Raw genomic sequence first — 16,435 nt, forward strand, 5'->3', positions numbered from 1 at the left:
TTGCAGGATGGCTGTAGCTTTTCTCATCTGGTGCGGTACGCGAGAGGCAAACCCGGTTCTCCAGTTTAAAAACAAACCTCAATACAACCAATCAGACTTTGCAATGATGCTTCATCTAGGGTTCCTTGGCAGCACTTGACTGTCCTTTAGGGCCTCTAGGAGCCAGAGGGGGTCAAAGGGCAAGAGCACAGCAACCAGTGCGCAGCACCCATGACCAGTGGTAAATCAGGAGTGAAATGAGTCACTGCTGCTTACCGCTTTCTGGCTCATTTTTCCTCCTGCAGCCACGAAGAACTGAAGCAATGCAAACCCCGAATAGGCAGGCTAGAAAAGATGAGGGCTAACCCCGCCCAGGAAATCTAATTTTACATTCCTGTTGTGAAAAGGTTTGGTGCAACAGAGGCTGCCGGTGAGTGACCCGTCTTGGTGAGTGAATCTCTCTCTCCCTTTGTAAGGCAGCCGTGTCTCCCTTGAAGGCTGTCGTTGAGAAAACCTGTAGGGCTAAAATCCTGACTCTGTTCATGCGATTGAAATCTAGGTGGGCAGCAATGAACTAGCAAACTAACTTGGATCCCTGCATGCAGCATTTCCTAGAAACTTGGCTTCTGTTGCTTCCCTCTTCTACTGTAGCTTCCAGTGGCATCTATTTAAAAATAATATCCGTATTCTCATCCTGTGTGCCAGTTGCTGGTGGATAGGTACTAAAGGAAGACCTAAATTGGGAGAACTGCAACTTTTAAATTACTGCAGTCGATAAAAACACTTGCAGTTGTGACATCTGAATGCTAAACAGGGGTTTCCTCCTTCCTTAAGGGTTATAAACATTTTAAGCTATGTTTCTTTCATGTTTTTATCTTCCTAGAATATAGAATCAATGTACTGATTTCACTGTTGCAGGACATGGGGTCAGTCATTAGCTTAGATGTTTTAAAAAGAGGACTAGACAGATTCATAGATGGTGTGTCTGTGAAATGACTACTTTGCTATGATAGCTAAAAGAAGCCTCCATGTTCCGGGGCAGTACATCTCTGAATACCAGTAGCTGAGGGGGCAAACAATGGGAACAGAATCTCTTGCCTTTATATGGTGGTCTGCCAAGAAGGATCTGGCAGGCCATTGTGCAAAGGCAAATGCTAAACTAGATAGAGTTCTAATCTGATGCAGCAGGGGATTTTCTTATGTTTTTAATGGAGGATGCAAGATGCTGGACCTCACTGAAGAAGTCTGCTTGTTCACTACCCCGTGCAGATAAGGAGCCATTCTCTCACCTAATGCAAAGCAAAACCTCTGGTTTAATCAGATAAATACTGGAGAGCAGAACTGAGGTTGCCACCCATCCCCGAGGGAGAAGAGAAACCTCAAATGGTATTCACATGTATGCCTGCTAGTCTGTTTAAGTATGTTAAAGTGATACAACTGGAGTGGAAGGTTTGGAAAATAATGCTACTGAAACAGGCAACAGGAATAAATGTGTAAAAATAACACAAGGCTTTTAAAAAAATCCCAACAGAACTATTCTAAAACCAAATCCACTATCCGTTGTAACAAACTGTAGCAGAATAGCTATGCAATGGTACAAACCTAAGCAGAGTTACGCCCTGCTCACTGTCAGCAGATTTAAGAAGGGTGTAACTTTGTTCAGGATTGTGCTGTCAGTCTGCATCGGCCAATATAACAAAGTGGCTTGTGGCACCTTGAAGTTTACTGAATGCAGTTTTCCTTAAGGAATCACAAAACTTTTAGTTATCCTGTTTGATATTTTGTCTCATTGTTTAAACATCTGTGATTGGATATAAGGCCGCCATGCGTGAGATTTTAGAAGGTCTATCAACACAAGAGGCTTCTACTTATTGGGGAAGTACCTAGGAATAAAATGCATAGAGATGTATTACGCAGTTGCTGCATTACTGCAACTAGGTTGCTATTGTCTTGGGTTGCAAATCTTCAGGTGGGGGCTGGAGTTCTTCTGGAATTACAACTGATCTTCAGATTACAGAGATCAGTCCCCCTGGATAAAATAGCAGCTTCAAAAGGCAGACTCTATGGTATATCACAGAGTCCAGGAGAAATGGAAGCCTCTCCCCAGGTACAGCCCACAAATCTCCACAAGTTTCCCAAGCCAGAGCTGGCAACCTTAGTGCCTGTTCCAACTACCAGTGGCTCTCTGAGACAGCATGCACACTGACTGTCTTTATTGTTTTTAGCATGGTCCCTATTTTTTTGTTACCTGAACCTGGTACATCACTGTCTCCACTCTTTAATCTTCCTAAAATTGCCATTCTGGAATTTGGGGTGGGTGGGTTACTGGAGATCCCTGGGCAAATTGTTCTACCAGCCTAACCTACCTTACAGGGTTGTAGGGAGGACTGAATAGGAGGAACCATGTCTGCCACCCTAAGCTCCACAGAGGAAAGGTAGGATAAAACCAGATGGACAGAGAGCTAGAAGAGACTGTCGCCAGCCTGTGGTGAACCTTGGTGATTTGGGGTAGGAAAGACTGGGGTTACAAGTACTTCTCTATTTTCATCAGAGCAGTACTGAAAGGTGTCCATCGAATAGTAGGTAAAGGTGCACACCTGTGCAATGCAAGATTGTTGAAATAAAATGGTATCTTCTATATGCTAAGCAGCTGCTATGCAACTGTTTCACCACCACTTACAGCTTACCGCTTCTGGCTCATTTTTCCTCCTGTATCACTTTCCGCACAAATCTCCTAAAACATTTGGAAAAAGTTTTGAATCCCCCCGTTTAGCATGATGTATGTATGTTGAACAGCTGATGCTTCTATTCTTCACAGCTTCATGCTGCGATTCTCTGTATAATCAATGCCTCAAAGATTACCCCCTCCCTAAAATAACCAAAACTCACAGAAATGATGAAATACACAAGTGAAGGGGAACAGAAAGTGAGCTCACAAAATGGCCCTGAGGAGGGAGTTTGGGGACGGCAGAGAGGCACGGAAAACGTTTTAAAGAGACCGCATAACAGTGAAGCCGTTTTGAAAATGTTTTGCCTAAATAATAGTTTTTAAAGAAGATTCACTGAAAACGCTTTGAAGCTGGAAATAAAATGTCTTCAAAACCAAAGGAGAAACAAACAATGTGGAACTCCGTGGAGGAAACATTTCATTTCCAGCCTCAAAACATTTTAAAAGGTTTGTGCGAAAAAGGCCAATGGGCCTTTTAACTCATCTCCCTTTCGTCAAGAATAGGATTTCTGAGGAAACAAAATGACAAGTGAATGAAACATTGACCTGTTTTCTGAGAGAAATCAGGTGCTGGGTGGTGACAGGATCTGCAGAGAGCAATTTCCTAGAAGCGTACATGATGAACCAATAGGATTATCAACTTCCAGGTGGCGGTTGGCAATCTCCCATGATTACACCTGATTTCCAGGCAACAGAGATCAGTTCCCCTTGAAAAAACATCTGCTTTGGAGAGTGGACTCTACGGCACTGTACCCAGCTGAGGTCCCTACCCTCCACCACCCCCAAATGTGGAGGAATTTCCAAACCCTGAATTGGCAACCCTGCAAACCACCGTTGGCTGTAAATTCTGTAAACCAACAAATGTTTTGAAATGATCGCAGCGAGTTGAGGTGCCACACTGGTGGCCTGCAGCTCATAATACAAAGAGTATTTGGTAGGAGGAAGGAAGTAAAGGCAGGCATCTCATCATTTTGTGTGGTGACTTGCAGTGGTTTATTCATGTGACCGTAAAATCCCCAAGTGCGACATTGTAGTTTCCTCTCCCTCCTTTCCCTTAAATGAGAAGGAAATTCTGAATGAGCAATCCCAGCAAAGTCAGTGTCTTTCTGGCTCTAACTTGTTCTCTGAGCATCCAGATCCAGCAGGCAACAGGATTCGTGTTGTCATAGTTGACATACACAAGAAAAACCAAGACAGGTAAACTTCTCTTGATATATTGTTGAAAACTGAAGAGATATAATGGGAAATATGGACTGAAAGATTGGGTGGAATATGGCTGAAAACAACTTCAAATTCCTAATTTGTGCTGGATGTGGAAGGAGGTAGAAAACCAGCATGGAGGTTTGAGGAGGGGAAAGTGGTCTGAGAAGGGGTGATGAATCCCCTTGGAAAGTTCCTCACTTAATGATTCCCCTTTTCCCACTTACCTTAAGCCCCGCGCTACTCTCCTCAAGTAGCGCAGGGTACAGCTGCACTCCTCACTTCAGGGGCGGCGAGAATGCAGCCTCCCCGACGCTGCCTCTCTTGCGCCCCCTGGGCGCGCGCAATTCCTGGCGCCTTTTCAAAAGGCGCCTTTTTGGGGTCGTGGGGAAGCCTGGGCGTGCGCCAGGAATTGCGTGCGCCGGGAATTGCTCGCAGCAACCCTCGGACAGAGGTGAGTGGGGAAAGGGCCGTTGACTGTTCCGATGTTTTCATTTCCGACTGTCAGTTCAGTTTTCCACTGTCTCATTGCTTTTTCAGCGAATACTCAAATGTTTTTGCTGACGCCAATATATATAAACACTAAAATTTTAAAACACAGTAGCAGCAACGCACAAACATTGTGTGCAGGATAATGCACATTCAATCCACTTTCATAATAGTTTGAAAGTGGATTTTGCTATTCTGCACAGTAAAATCCAGCTTCAAAGTGGATTGTAAGTGCATTATTCTGTTTGTAAATCTTTCAGGTTTGAAAATCTTTCAGGTATAAGTCATCTGTTGGTTTATATCATTTACTATGATAGTGTAGCACAGCACTGAATTAATGTTTGTTAACTGTCAGCATAATCATAGTTTTGTATGTGAAGTGATATTTGTATTGCGTGTATTTCTTCAACACACCTTATCATTGTGAATTGCATCACTTTTTGTGTAGCTGGGTTATAGTTTTTTAATAGGTTTTTTTTCCTTTTTAGTAAGTGATCGGGTAAGGAACTGGAATGGATTAGGTTGTTACACATGATGATAAGAGAGGTCAAAGATTACAGCAACTGTGTAGTCAGTTTAATTACTAGTAAACCTAATAGAGTTCTCTGTCTTCTTCTAGATCCCTGGAAACATGTACACAGCAATTCCCAAAAGGTAAGGAACTCATCAAGTCCAGAGAGCTGGAATGGTGTAGAGTTAAGGGTACTGAACTAGGATCTGGGAGGGCTAGGCTGAAACCCCACTGATGAAATCACTGGGTGACCTTTGGCCAGTCACTCCCTTTCAGCTTAACCTACCTCACAAGTATTGTTGAAATCTTTCATGGCCAGAATTAACTGACTGTTGTGAGTTTTCCAGGCTGTGTGGCTGTGCTCTGGTAGTTTTAGCTCCTAACATTTCACCCACATCTATGGCTGGCATCTTCAGAGGCACCTCACAGTAAGATGTATTTCTTTCCATGGCACAGTTTCCCCCTTTTCATTGTGCCACAAAGAGGAACACATCTTCCTGTGACATGCCTCTAAAGATGGAATATGAATGGAATAAATAATCATAATTCCTGCCTCAATAGTATATCTATTCTCCCTCATCTAATTACTCTCTCTTACTGGATTCACTCTGGGCATTTTCTGTGTTAATACAATGAAGATTTAAAGGTTGATCCTTGAAGGCTGTTACTTGAAGGTTAATTCATGTGATAACAATGCATGCCTACATGAACAACAATTTCTGCAGATCTCCCAGGCACACCCTTTTGCTGTGGCTTTATTTATTTAGTACTTTGGCTTTATTTATTTAGTAACATGCATATCCCACAACTATTAACTCTTGTGGGATCACAAGGTAGCTTCTGTCAACCATAGAAGCCATAAATGCAACAATATTAATAAAATAAATATGAATTTAAAGCCATTGTAATATCAAAATAAAATCTCTCAGTTGCAATAAAATCCAGCAAGCCTATTGGCAATATCACAAAATAATGGATCTACTACTGAATAGTTTAATAGAAGAAGAACAGAAAAAAGATTTGGAGAAAGGAAAAAGTCTCCGGCAGAGACCTGGGCAAAAAAGGGACATTTTATCTGGTGCCTGGAACAGTTCAGAATAGGTAGCTGTGGACATCCTAAGTGAGGTAGTTCAATTAATGGAGAAAAAGCCCTCTCTTTATGCGGTGACTCACTTTACTGTTAAGAGGGTCTGTCTTGAAGATACTAATTGTCAGTCAAGAGCATATGAAAGGGATTCTATAGGAATCCTGGTCCCACACTGTCCAGGTACTTAGAGGTACCTTGAAGGGGGCTTAGAAGCAAACAGGTAACCAACACTGTTCTTTTAGACAGAGACTAGACAGAGCATTTATTTATGTAACTGTGAACTTCATTTACCAGAGGTAACAATCCCGGTATTATGTACATTATCACATATCACCAGGTGGAAAAAAAGAAGTGGGTTGAAAGCCTTTGATTTTTCCGAGGGTATCTTGTATATTTTAAGCCTCTGATTCATCCATTGGATGACTATAAAAATTAGAAGTTTAGTTCAGTAGTCACTTTCGTACATCCAAAACACAACAGTGATGTAATATTATTTTTATTCAATTGTGTTAACAGTCTCTCATTCCTTTCCCCCCTCATTCTCTTCCCCTTGATTCTCTTCCTGATTCATCCTCTTTTCCCCCAACAACTTCATCTTTACCTGCACTTCCTGTTTATGTCATGATTTCTTCATGAACTATCACTTTGTCCCCTTCCAATTCTCTACCATCTCTTGTGTTATCTGATAGTGGATCTCCATTTGATCCTTCCGTCAAAGAACCAGGCCTGTATGTATGGCGAGTAGAGAAGATGAAACCTGTATCTGTCCCAGAAGAGATGAAAGGCATATTCTACTCTGGGGATTCTTACCTGGTTCTTCACAATGGAGCTGATGGACACTCAAATGTGCACATCTGGATTGGTAAGCAACATCTGGTCAGGGCAAGATGAACTTCAATGTATAAGCACCCATAGAGGGCTGACTGAGTAGAGAAAGATCCTCTGCCCTTTACTCTTGTGGGCCAGTGGAAAATGGGAGTTTAGATCTCCAAAGAGCAAAGTTGCTTGTGTCAGTTGAAGTACAAATCAATGGCTAATGTTTCTTGGAATGTTAAGAACAAATTCTCTGCTATACCCTAGGTGCTGCTTTAGTTGACTAAAAGTTAGGGCTATCGCCTAGTTAAAATTGTCTTGATGGTTAATTGATTAAACTTGGAAAAAAGCTGTATGTACTGATCAAAGCAGCATGGCTGCTGGATCAAACTGCTTGGAAGCTGTTCCCACTGATTTTAATACGGCTTGTTCTCAAGGAACTCTGAAGCACAACAGCCAAGCGTAGTTTCCCAAGCCAGGTACTCCACAATGTGATATAAGCCTCAGCCATGGTTGTATCACATAAAGAGAACCACAAACCTCTGTGCCTGCATCTAAGGATCACACTACACATTAGTGGGAGGTTCCTGATTGGCTATCCCACTGTTCACATTAAAAAAAACAGACCCGGTTTGGATAAAAAACTATTATGTTGAGGCAAAGAAGATATGTCTTCCAATAGCCATTGCACTCCCTGGTTGCTAATAACCTAGGTACAATATGAGCACCTGCCTTCCTCGGGATTTTTAAGGGAGGAATGGTTCATGAGGATAGATCTTTTCCCCACTATTGTGCTCCACTCAGATCTGGTGGGAGGGGGACTCCTGGCTACTTTTTAGCAATAAATATCTGATTGTGACTCTCCCACAATATCTTTAGTTTGACTCTTAACTATTGCACATCCTGCTCCCTATAACAGCGGGAGAAGAAATGATGGGTGCCATTTAGGGAAGGTCTGTGTGTGTGTATGGAAAGGGGGAATCACTTTTGTTTGTATCTGACAAAAGGAGTTTTGACTCTCAAAAGCTTATATCCCAAACAAACCACTTGGTCTCTAAGGTGCTACAGGACTCAAATCTAACTTTTCTTTAAAAAGATTCTCAATTAATTGGGAGCAATTTTTAAACAGCTGCTGGCACTCTACCAGTTGCCAGAAGTTCTTATTTATGTCCAAAGTGGAATTGGGAGGTTTCCAGTTGGAGATCCCTTTCTCTCCGTCTTTCCCCGACGTGTCCAGGCCAGAACTCCTCCCGGGATGAGCAAGGGGCCTGTGCTCTGCTTTCCACCAACCTCAACGCCTTCCTTGCGGAAAAACCAATCCAGCACCGGGAAGTGCAGGGTAACGAGTCAGATGTTTTCATGGACTACTTTCCCCACGGCATAAAATACCAGGTAAGAGAGATCCAGCCTGCCAGACTTTTATCTGTACCCCTTCCTGCTTCACGCCGTTTTCTTAACAGTATTATTAATTATATTAATGTGGATGTTAGAATTCTGGCCTAGGATTGGGGAGACCCAGGTTGAAACCTGCCATAAAGCTCATTGGGTGACCTTGGCCAGTTACTCACCTCTACCCCTACTAACCAACCTCACAGGGTTGTTGTGAGAATAAAATTGGTGAGGAAGGAACCACGTATTGAGCTTGTTGGACAGTGAGTAAGATTTTTTAAAGAAAAGTAATAGTTTATAACAATGCAGCTTCAGAACCTATCGATCAGCACAAAATGCTCCACTGTAAATTGGATTGTGGTCTGGTGGTAGTGCAGAGAAGAGGAGGAGCTGTATCAGAGGAATGAAAGCAAAAGGAACTTAGGAAACCAAGGCTGGGAGACCAGTTGGAACAAGTAGCTGCCATTAGGGCAGAGGTGTCCAACTCTGGTGCTTCAAAAGTTCAATGGACTACAAGTGTGGGAAAAGTGGTGGGGGGTGCTGCAAGGGGGGGCGCTGCAAGGGGGAAAGGGGAGGGTTCTGGGGGTGATTTTCCATGCCCCCAGGCATGTGCCCAGTGCACGGCACACACCACCACCCCTACTAGTGGGATCCAAAAATTTTAGTAACAGGTTCCCATGGTGGTGGGATTCAAACTGTGGCGTAGCACCAATGGGGCTGGGCAGGGCACGATGGGGGTGTGGCCGGGCATTCCAGGGGCAGGGCATTCCTGGGCTTGGCTGTGGCGCAGCTGTTGCGCCGGTCCTTGGGTGGGAAACGAATGCTCGCAGGCGCAGGCTGCCACTCATGCCGGTGCACCTCCTGCTAGACTGCTTCAAGTTCTGCATGCTACTGCTGAGAGGAGGGGCGTAACTAAGGCAAAAATCACGTGGCAAAATCACCAATTAGTAACCCCCTCTTGGCACACACAAATAATTAGTAACCTACTTTCAGGAACCTGTGAGAACCTGCTGGATCCCACCTCAGCCCGCCCCCTTGTAGCTCCGTCACTGCCCAGGTGTTGCAAAATGAAAGCTGTCTTCATCTTCCTTTATCTGCCTTCAATTTTTCCTAGCGTTATTGTCTTTTCCAGTGAGGCTTGCCTTGTATCCTACATTGCACTTTATCCATTCTCTACCTCTGGCATCTTCTCTGTACCCTCATAAGAGGCCCGTTTGTTTGTGTTCCACAGGAAGGAGGAGTGGAATCTGCCTTTCAGAAAGCAAAGCTCACTGAACCATCTGGTCCCACCCACAGACTCTACCAAGTAAAAGGGAAAAAGAACATCCGAGCCACAGAGAGGGAACTGAGCTGGACAAGCTTCAACACAGGCGACTGCTTCATTGTGGATCTGGGAGATGTGAGTCTGGAAGGGGAAAAAGGTGTAAAAGGGACAGGGTCCGATTATGCACACGGCATCAGTTGCGTGATGGTGGCAAATGTGCGTCGCCGCAAAATTTCTTCTATGGATATATTCCCTCAAGTGCTGCTTTCACTTTCTATTCTCTCCGCGACAAGCGAGACCACTTCTAGCACAGATTTAATTTTGATTCGCAGCTAGAGAGTACAGAGTTGCCAGTGAGCACAGCTTTGCCCCGGACATCTTCCCTCCTCTCACAGCCAGCCTCACAGTCTCACCCCCCACCCCCCACTTTCATGCTGCTTTGCACACTTCCCCCTCCATCTCTCTAACTGCTTGTATCGATATGTCAATAGAAACAACACAAGCAGGGGCTCTTTTTCTCTCCACCCCACCACCCCAACTCTGCTTCTGCCCCCCGATGATTGGGAGGACTTTTTACAACTTTATTTCAAACAAGATTGTATTTTAGAATAGTTTTCCTAGCTGCAGCAGTGGCAGAGAAAAAGAAAGAGAGAGTGTGCACATGGAGGGGAAAGGAGGGGGATCTAGCACATGGTCCCCTTCTTCGGCAGCGTGTGGTCCAGAGAATGGCTTTGCCCCTTTCTTTTCAGGAAGGGGGTATTTTAGGAAAGGGGCTACAATATCGATCTACTTGCTATATCTTGCAATTTTGGGTCGGGTGTAATTAGATCTGTGCCTTTAAGAGGAGTTCATGGGCAGAGAACCAGGAAAAGCTGTGGAGGCCCATTAAGAACATCAAGCAGAGGCCGGCAGAGAATGGCTCTTCGTGTGTAAACAGAAAAGCGTGAGGAGATCCCTCTGCAAGCCCATTGCACACTGAAGAGCCCCAAGGTTAGGGTTTTATGCGTAATGGACCAGGGACTGTGCACATCTGGCAAGAGGGTAGTTTTTGGCTCAGTGGTGTAATGGGCATTTAATAGAGGTAAATGCATTTGTTGGGTAGGACTGCTATGAGTGTGTTAGGCATGGCAGAACAGCAGGGGTGCATGATGGATGGGGAATGAGTTGGTACATATGAACATAAGTACCATCAAGCTGCAACCAACTCACGGCCACCCCAGCAGGGGCTTTCAAGCAGAGGTGGTTTGTCATTGCCTTCCTCTGCATAGTCTTCCTTGGTGGTCTCTCAACCAAGTACCAACCCAGTTTAGCTTCTGAAATCTGATGAAATCAGGCTATACAATGATATCCTCCCTCCCTAATGGGTTGATTGACTAGGATAAAAAACAAAGTATTGCAAAATTCATCTTTTGAACTTTTCTTTCAGATGATTATTACTTGGTGTGGGGCAAAATCCAACATCCTGGAGCGCAACAAAGCACGAGACTTGGCGACAACAATTCGGGACAGTGAGCGAAAAGGGAAAGCCAAAGTGGAAATTGTGGCTGATGGTGAAGAGCCAATAGAGATGTTAACGGTAAGGAGCAAGAAACCTCAGGGGAGCTTGTGACCTTTCCGTGCATGAGTATCATTAGACATATGAAGCTGTCTTTTGCTCATCCAGTCCACTGGTCCATCCAGCTCACTATATTGCTCAGTATATTGCTTTGTCTCTAACTGGCAACAACTGTTAGGTTTTGAAAAATCTTTCCTAGTGGCTGCTGCCTGAGATCCTTTCACTGTAGATGCTGGGAACTGAACCTGAGATTTTCTGTATGCAAAGCAAATTCTGTACCACTGGCCTTCCCAATATTCTGCTAGAGCTGGAGGCAGGCTATAATGTAGGATCTCTGTTGCCATGGTGGAGATACTCTTCATAGGAAATTACTGTTGTGGGTTTTCCAGGCTGTGTGGCTGTGGTGTTGTAGTGTTAGTTCCTAACAGCAGTGTAGGAGCAGCAGTGGCGCAGTGGTTAAGGGCAAGTGCATTCTAATCTGGAGGAACCCGATTTGATTCCCCGCTCTGCTGCCTGAGCTCTGCCAATTGAGCTGAATTATCTGGGGAATTCAGATTAGCCTGTGCACTCCCACACACGCCAGCTGGGTGACCTTGGGCTAGTCACAGTTCTTCTGAGCTCTCTCAGCCCCACCTACCTCACAGGGTGTTTGTTGTGAGGGGGGGAAGGGCAAGGAGATTGTAACCCGCTTTGAGTCTCCTACAGGAGAGAAAGGGGAATATAAATCCAATCTCCTCCTCCTCCTCCTCCTCCTCCTCCTCCTCTTCTTTTTCTTCTTCTTCTTCCTCTTCTTCTTCTTCCTCTTCTTCTTCCTCTTCTTCCTCTTCTTCCTCCGTTTCACCTGAATTTATGGCTGACACCTTCAGAGGCATGACTCTGAAGATGCCAGCCATACATGCAGGCAAAACGTTAGAACTTATTTTAGACTTATTTCCTGGCTGTCCTCTGGTGCTCTAGCCCTACATGTTTCCTGTACAGCTTCCTGGGAATAAGGGCTGCTTTTCAGATTGGGGAGAGGGAGAAAAAGACATGGTATGGCCTGCCCAAGAACAATCACAGGATGGTTCTTTAATAAATCACTGAGTTTGGCCAAAGAGATCTGGAAGTAGAACTCAGAACAGAAACTGGAATCCTGCTGGCAAGGTTCAAACTTAGAGCCAGTATATGGCTGAACACAGTATGCTGCAGACACATGCCTGTGTGATTTCGGTGGCAATTTAAGTGAGATACTAGTGACATAATAGACTTGAAAATATTGCCAAGAGGCAAGGACACCCCCGTGCAAGTAATGTCACATTTGCAACGTGCGCCATATCGTGCGTCTCTAATGCATAGAATCCCTCCACAGCAGTGGTCCCTGGGATGTGTTAAAAACTGAAAAGAGTGACGTCAATCATGTGGAGGCCCATCCTTTCCTGCATCTGTTTGCACAAGTAACATCACAATGAAACTGGGCTTACAAAGGCCCTGCAAGGTGTGGAGACGAGCCTCTGAGATAGGGAAGTGTCAGCCTCCAGCGTTTCCTGTTGTTCTACTAGGTCCTGGGTCCCAAACCAATTCTGAAGGAGGGCAGCCCAGAGGAGGATGTCATGGCTGATCGCAAGAATGCCATTGCTGCTGCACTCTACATGGTAAGAGCCTCACAGAACGAGCAGGCAAAAGAGCCGTCTTAGTGGCGCATCCTGTATCCAAGAGAAGCTGGTGAGATGCTGGGTCTTCTCCTGCTTTTGTCCTGTTTTGTACCGCTCAGGGGGACATACAGGGTCAAATGTCCCCGGACTGTGGCCATTTAGTCACGTGGGGGGGCAGAAGGTGTCCAGCCCCTTGATTGCCTTTAATTTATTTTTGGCTCCTTTCCCAGTCCTCAGGGGGAAAAGGCAGGGAAGAGGGGATAGAGATGCCAAGAGGTATGGATTGGCAGCCCCAGGAATCCAGCTAGCATAGGGATGGGAAAACGGTGTTTCACAAAGGAATCTCTTTCTCTCCTTTCCCCAACCCTCAGGTCTCAGACATGACTGGGAAAATGAGGCTAATCAAGATTTCCGATTCCAGCCCGTTCAGCCAGGAGCAGCTTATCACAGATGACTGTTTCATCTTGGACAACGGCCTGTGTGGCAAAATCTACATCTGGAAAGGTACATTTCCACCGGCCAGCTCACGAGAATAGTCTCACTTCCTAGCTCTTCTTAGTGTGGGACCACAGATGGAGAATCCATAGCACTGTCAATGGGCTTGCCAGTGGACATGTTTCCAGGAGAGCCAAAGTGGTGTAGTGGTTAAGAGCAGCTGGATTCTAATCTGGAGAACCAGGTTTGATTCTGCGCTCCTCCACCTGAGTGGTGGAGGCTTATCTGGTGAACCAGATTTGTTTCCGCACTCCCTCATTCCTGCTGGGTCACCTTGGGCTACTCACAGTCCTTTGGAACTCTCTCAGCCCCACCTGCCTCACAAGGTGTCTGTGGTGGGGAGAGAAAGGGAAAGGCAGTAGCGTAGTGCCAAGAGGGTGGGGACGGGGAGGGGGGTACGACACACCGGGCACGCACCCCTGTGGGGGCGTGGTGGAGGCATTCCGGGATGGCATGGGGGCAGACAGGGGTGCGGCAGGGGTGCAGGGTGCACTCATGCCCCGGGTGCAGTTGCCCCTCACTCTGACCCTGGGGAAAGGAGCTTGTTCACTACCTTGGGTCTCCTTGCAGGAGAGAAAGGTGGGGTAGAAATCCAAACTCTTCTTCCTCAGAGGCAGGACCAGACAGAGCTGCGTGGTGGTGGAAATGGCAATATTATAAGCCAGATAGAAGCAGCCCCAGCTTGAAGAAGCTGGCCACCACTGCTTCGCCTTATCCTTTTCCTCCTTGAAGCTCCTTGTTGATCAGAGTAGCTGAAAGGGGATTTTTTTTTTAACCCGGAAATTTCTCTTTTCTAAAAAAAAGAGGCTCACATGGAAACTACCATGTCAACACAGTAAAAGACTTAAAAAGATCTTACATGGGGCAAAACAGTTCCAGTGAACCAGTGCAGCCAATAACCTCATTCTGGCTACAAGCCTCTGCCCAAATAAGCAGATAATTGCATGGGTGGGGAGAGTAGCTAGTTCTCCTACTCATAACCATCTCTTGCCAATTGTTTGTCTTCGAGAAGTGTAGCCAGCTTTTGACATGTTTTCCTTGGCCAGCAGGACTTTGGCAATTTGTGGAAAGTTTCTAAGGTCTAACATGTGCCCCTGGGCTTAACCATTTCAGCATGCAAGTGACATTTACTCCAGTGTGCAAAACAGTCCCCAGTACACAGAGAACTCAGACAGAGAGAAGGGTTTTATCCTACTGTTCCTCTTACAAAAATTTTATTCCACGTGCAGGGATTTATTTTTATGTGGAAGGGTGTTAGCTCTCTTGCCTGTTCTGCTTGTCTTGGGTGAAATGAAAGCCAGCGTGGTGCAGTTGGTTGGACTATGCTTAGAGAGACCCAGGTTCCAGTGTAAACAAAGCCGTGTAAGCTCACAGAGTAACTACCATAGGTCAATCATTGTCTCAGGCTAACCTACCTCACCAGGTTGTTGTGAGGATAGATTGGAGGAGGATAAAGCTATGTGCACTGTTCTGAGGGTTTTGGATGGTGTGTGTGGGGGGGGGGGGAGGGATAAATGTTTTCTAACCCTTCTTTTCTTGAACAGGCCACAAAGCGAATGAGCAGGAGCAGCAGGCAGCTCTGCAGGTAGCTGAAGAGTTCATCTCCCAGATGAATTATCCTTCAAACACCCAGGTAAGCAAGCAGGGGCCGTGCATGCAACCAACCAGCCAACCTTTCCAGATGACTCTGTTAGTGGAATAGAATCTCTCAGTCTTGGGTGACCAGAGGGGATCTGGGAACATTGCATCACTATTCATGACCGGTACAGAAATTACTTCCCTCTCTCCAGTTCCATGAAGGCAACTTAGATTTGTTTGGGCACACTGGCATCTTAGCCTTACATGCTTTTGTCCTGATTCCAGGTGGAAATCTTGCCCGAAGGCCATGAAAGTCCTCTCTTCAGACAATTCTTCATAAACTGGAAGTGAAACTGAGACAGCATCCTGAATCAGCAATGTGACATCTCAGCATCTCTGCTTTACCCTGCAGCAATCACCATTATGCCTTATAAAACTGGCACCGCTGTGCCCTCTCTCACAGTTTTCTCCAGACTGAAGTTACTTGCTCAGCTTCTTTACATTGCAGACAGAGAAAAGTGCAAGCCCCGCCTCCTCTAAGCTTGGAGTGCTGTAAATGGGGCAGTCAGACAAGCTTGGCAAGGTCTTAGCTTCTTCCTCCTTGTGGAAGGAGGCCCTCAGCGCAGAGCAGGGGTTCCACTGCACTGCGTGCCTCAGGCGCCGTTCTCGGAAGGGACGCCACTGGGTGTCAGGAAGAGAGCGCTTCAGGAACTGTCCCAACATGAATCGAGAGAAAACCACATTTGGTGTAGTAATGCTCAGCAATGAAAGCACATAGCTCTCTTCGCCCTGGTTTAGGATGGCTCCAGGTCTAGAGAAGGCCTGGTCTCTTGTCATCCTGGATCCTCTTTGTGGAGCTGCTAAGCAAAGTTGGCCTCTCGGGTTAGTACTTCCATGGCAGACCACCACAGAAACGCAGGGCCACTCAGCAGAGACAGGCAACAGGGAAATGTCACCCTTTTATCTCTTTGCCTCTAAAACTTCCTTTTTTTTTTTTCTCACGGTAGACTTGAGCAGCACCTTTCTACTCAAACAACCTTTCGTCAGGCAGCACCCACCAAACCCGGCACTCCTCCTCAGTTTTGTGGGTGTCAGCAGAAGCATGAAGGTAGTTCAGTGTGAAGACGCTTTTGTTCAAAGACATGGTATGGTGTGCTTGCCTTTGCAAAGGTGTGACAAAGATGATTCCAACAACACCATATGAGGAAAGACAGTTCTTATATATTTTAAGTGGGTTTTTAGCAGGAAAAATGGGCTGTTCATAATTTGCACATGAAAAGTGTGTGGAATCAAAAATTAAATGCATGTCTGAAGTTGCTAAAATGGGGGAAGAGTGAAATCAGCTCTTGAGGCTGTGGTACAGCTAGATTCTAGTCCAGTCGTGTCGTATAGTGGTTAAGAGCAGAATGAAAACAAACCTGGAGGACCAGGTTTGACTCCCCACTCCTCCACATGAATGGCAGACTCTTATCTGGTGAACCTGGTTTGTTTCCCTGCTTCTACACACAAAGCCTATTGGGTGACCTTGGGCAGCTCACAGCTCTCTCAGAACTCCATAAGCCCTACTACTCACTAGGGCTCATTCCGCACATGCAGAATAATGCACTTTCAAACTGCTTTCAATGCTCTTTGGAGCTGTGCAGAATGGCAAAATCCACTTGCAAACGGTTGTGAAAGTGGTTTGAAAACGCATTATTCTGCGTGTGTAGAAGGAGC

General features: G+C 45.6%; 1 protein-coding gene across 3 annotated transcripts; it reads left to right on the forward strand.

Moving 5' to 3' along the window:
- Positions 1–258: 258 nt before the first annotated feature.
- On the forward strand, positions 259–15,181 carry CAPG (capping actin protein, gelsolin like). Of its 3 annotated transcripts, none has more exons than XM_048512968.1 (10): positions 259–409; positions 5,016–5,050; positions 6,684–6,856; positions 8,045–8,199; positions 9,428–9,595; positions 10,887–11,036; positions 12,554–12,646; positions 13,018–13,150; positions 14,686–14,774; positions 15,005–15,181. In XM_048512968.1, the coding sequence occupies exons 2-10, from the start codon at positions 5,028–5,030 to the stop codon at positions 15,068–15,070; spliced, it is 1,050 nt and encodes a 349-aa protein (XP_048368925.1). In that variant the 5' UTR covers positions 259–409; positions 5,016–5,027; the 3' UTR covers positions 15,071–15,181. The 3 variants fall into 3 exon arrangements, with proteins under 3 accessions (XP_048368925.1, XP_048368924.1, XP_048368926.1); XM_048512967.1 differs by having other exon boundaries at positions 260–426; XM_048512969.1 differs by lacking the exon at positions 259–409 and adding an exon at positions 3,788–3,904.
- The last annotated feature ends 1,254 nt before the right edge of the window (positions 15,182–16,435 follow it).

This window comes from Sphaerodactylus townsendi, linkage group LG12, assembly GCF_021028975.2.
Source record: "Sphaerodactylus townsendi isolate TG3544 linkage group LG12, MPM_Stown_v2.3, whole genome shotgun sequence".
NCBI classification, from domain to species: domain Eukaryota; kingdom Metazoa; phylum Chordata; class Lepidosauria; order Squamata; family Sphaerodactylidae; genus Sphaerodactylus; species Sphaerodactylus townsendi.

Coding starts and splice junctions, on each gene's coding strand:
- CAPG (XM_048512968.1), top strand. CDS start 5,028: ATGTACACAGCAATTCCCAAAAG. Junction 9,596..10,886: donor TCATTGTGGATCTGGGAGAT/GTGAGTCTGGAA, acceptor CTTTTCTTTCAG/ATGATTATTACTTGGTGTGG. Junction 13,151..14,685: donor CAAAATCTACATCTGGAAAG/GTACATTTCCAC, acceptor TTTCTTGAACAG/GCCACAAAGCGAATGAGCAG.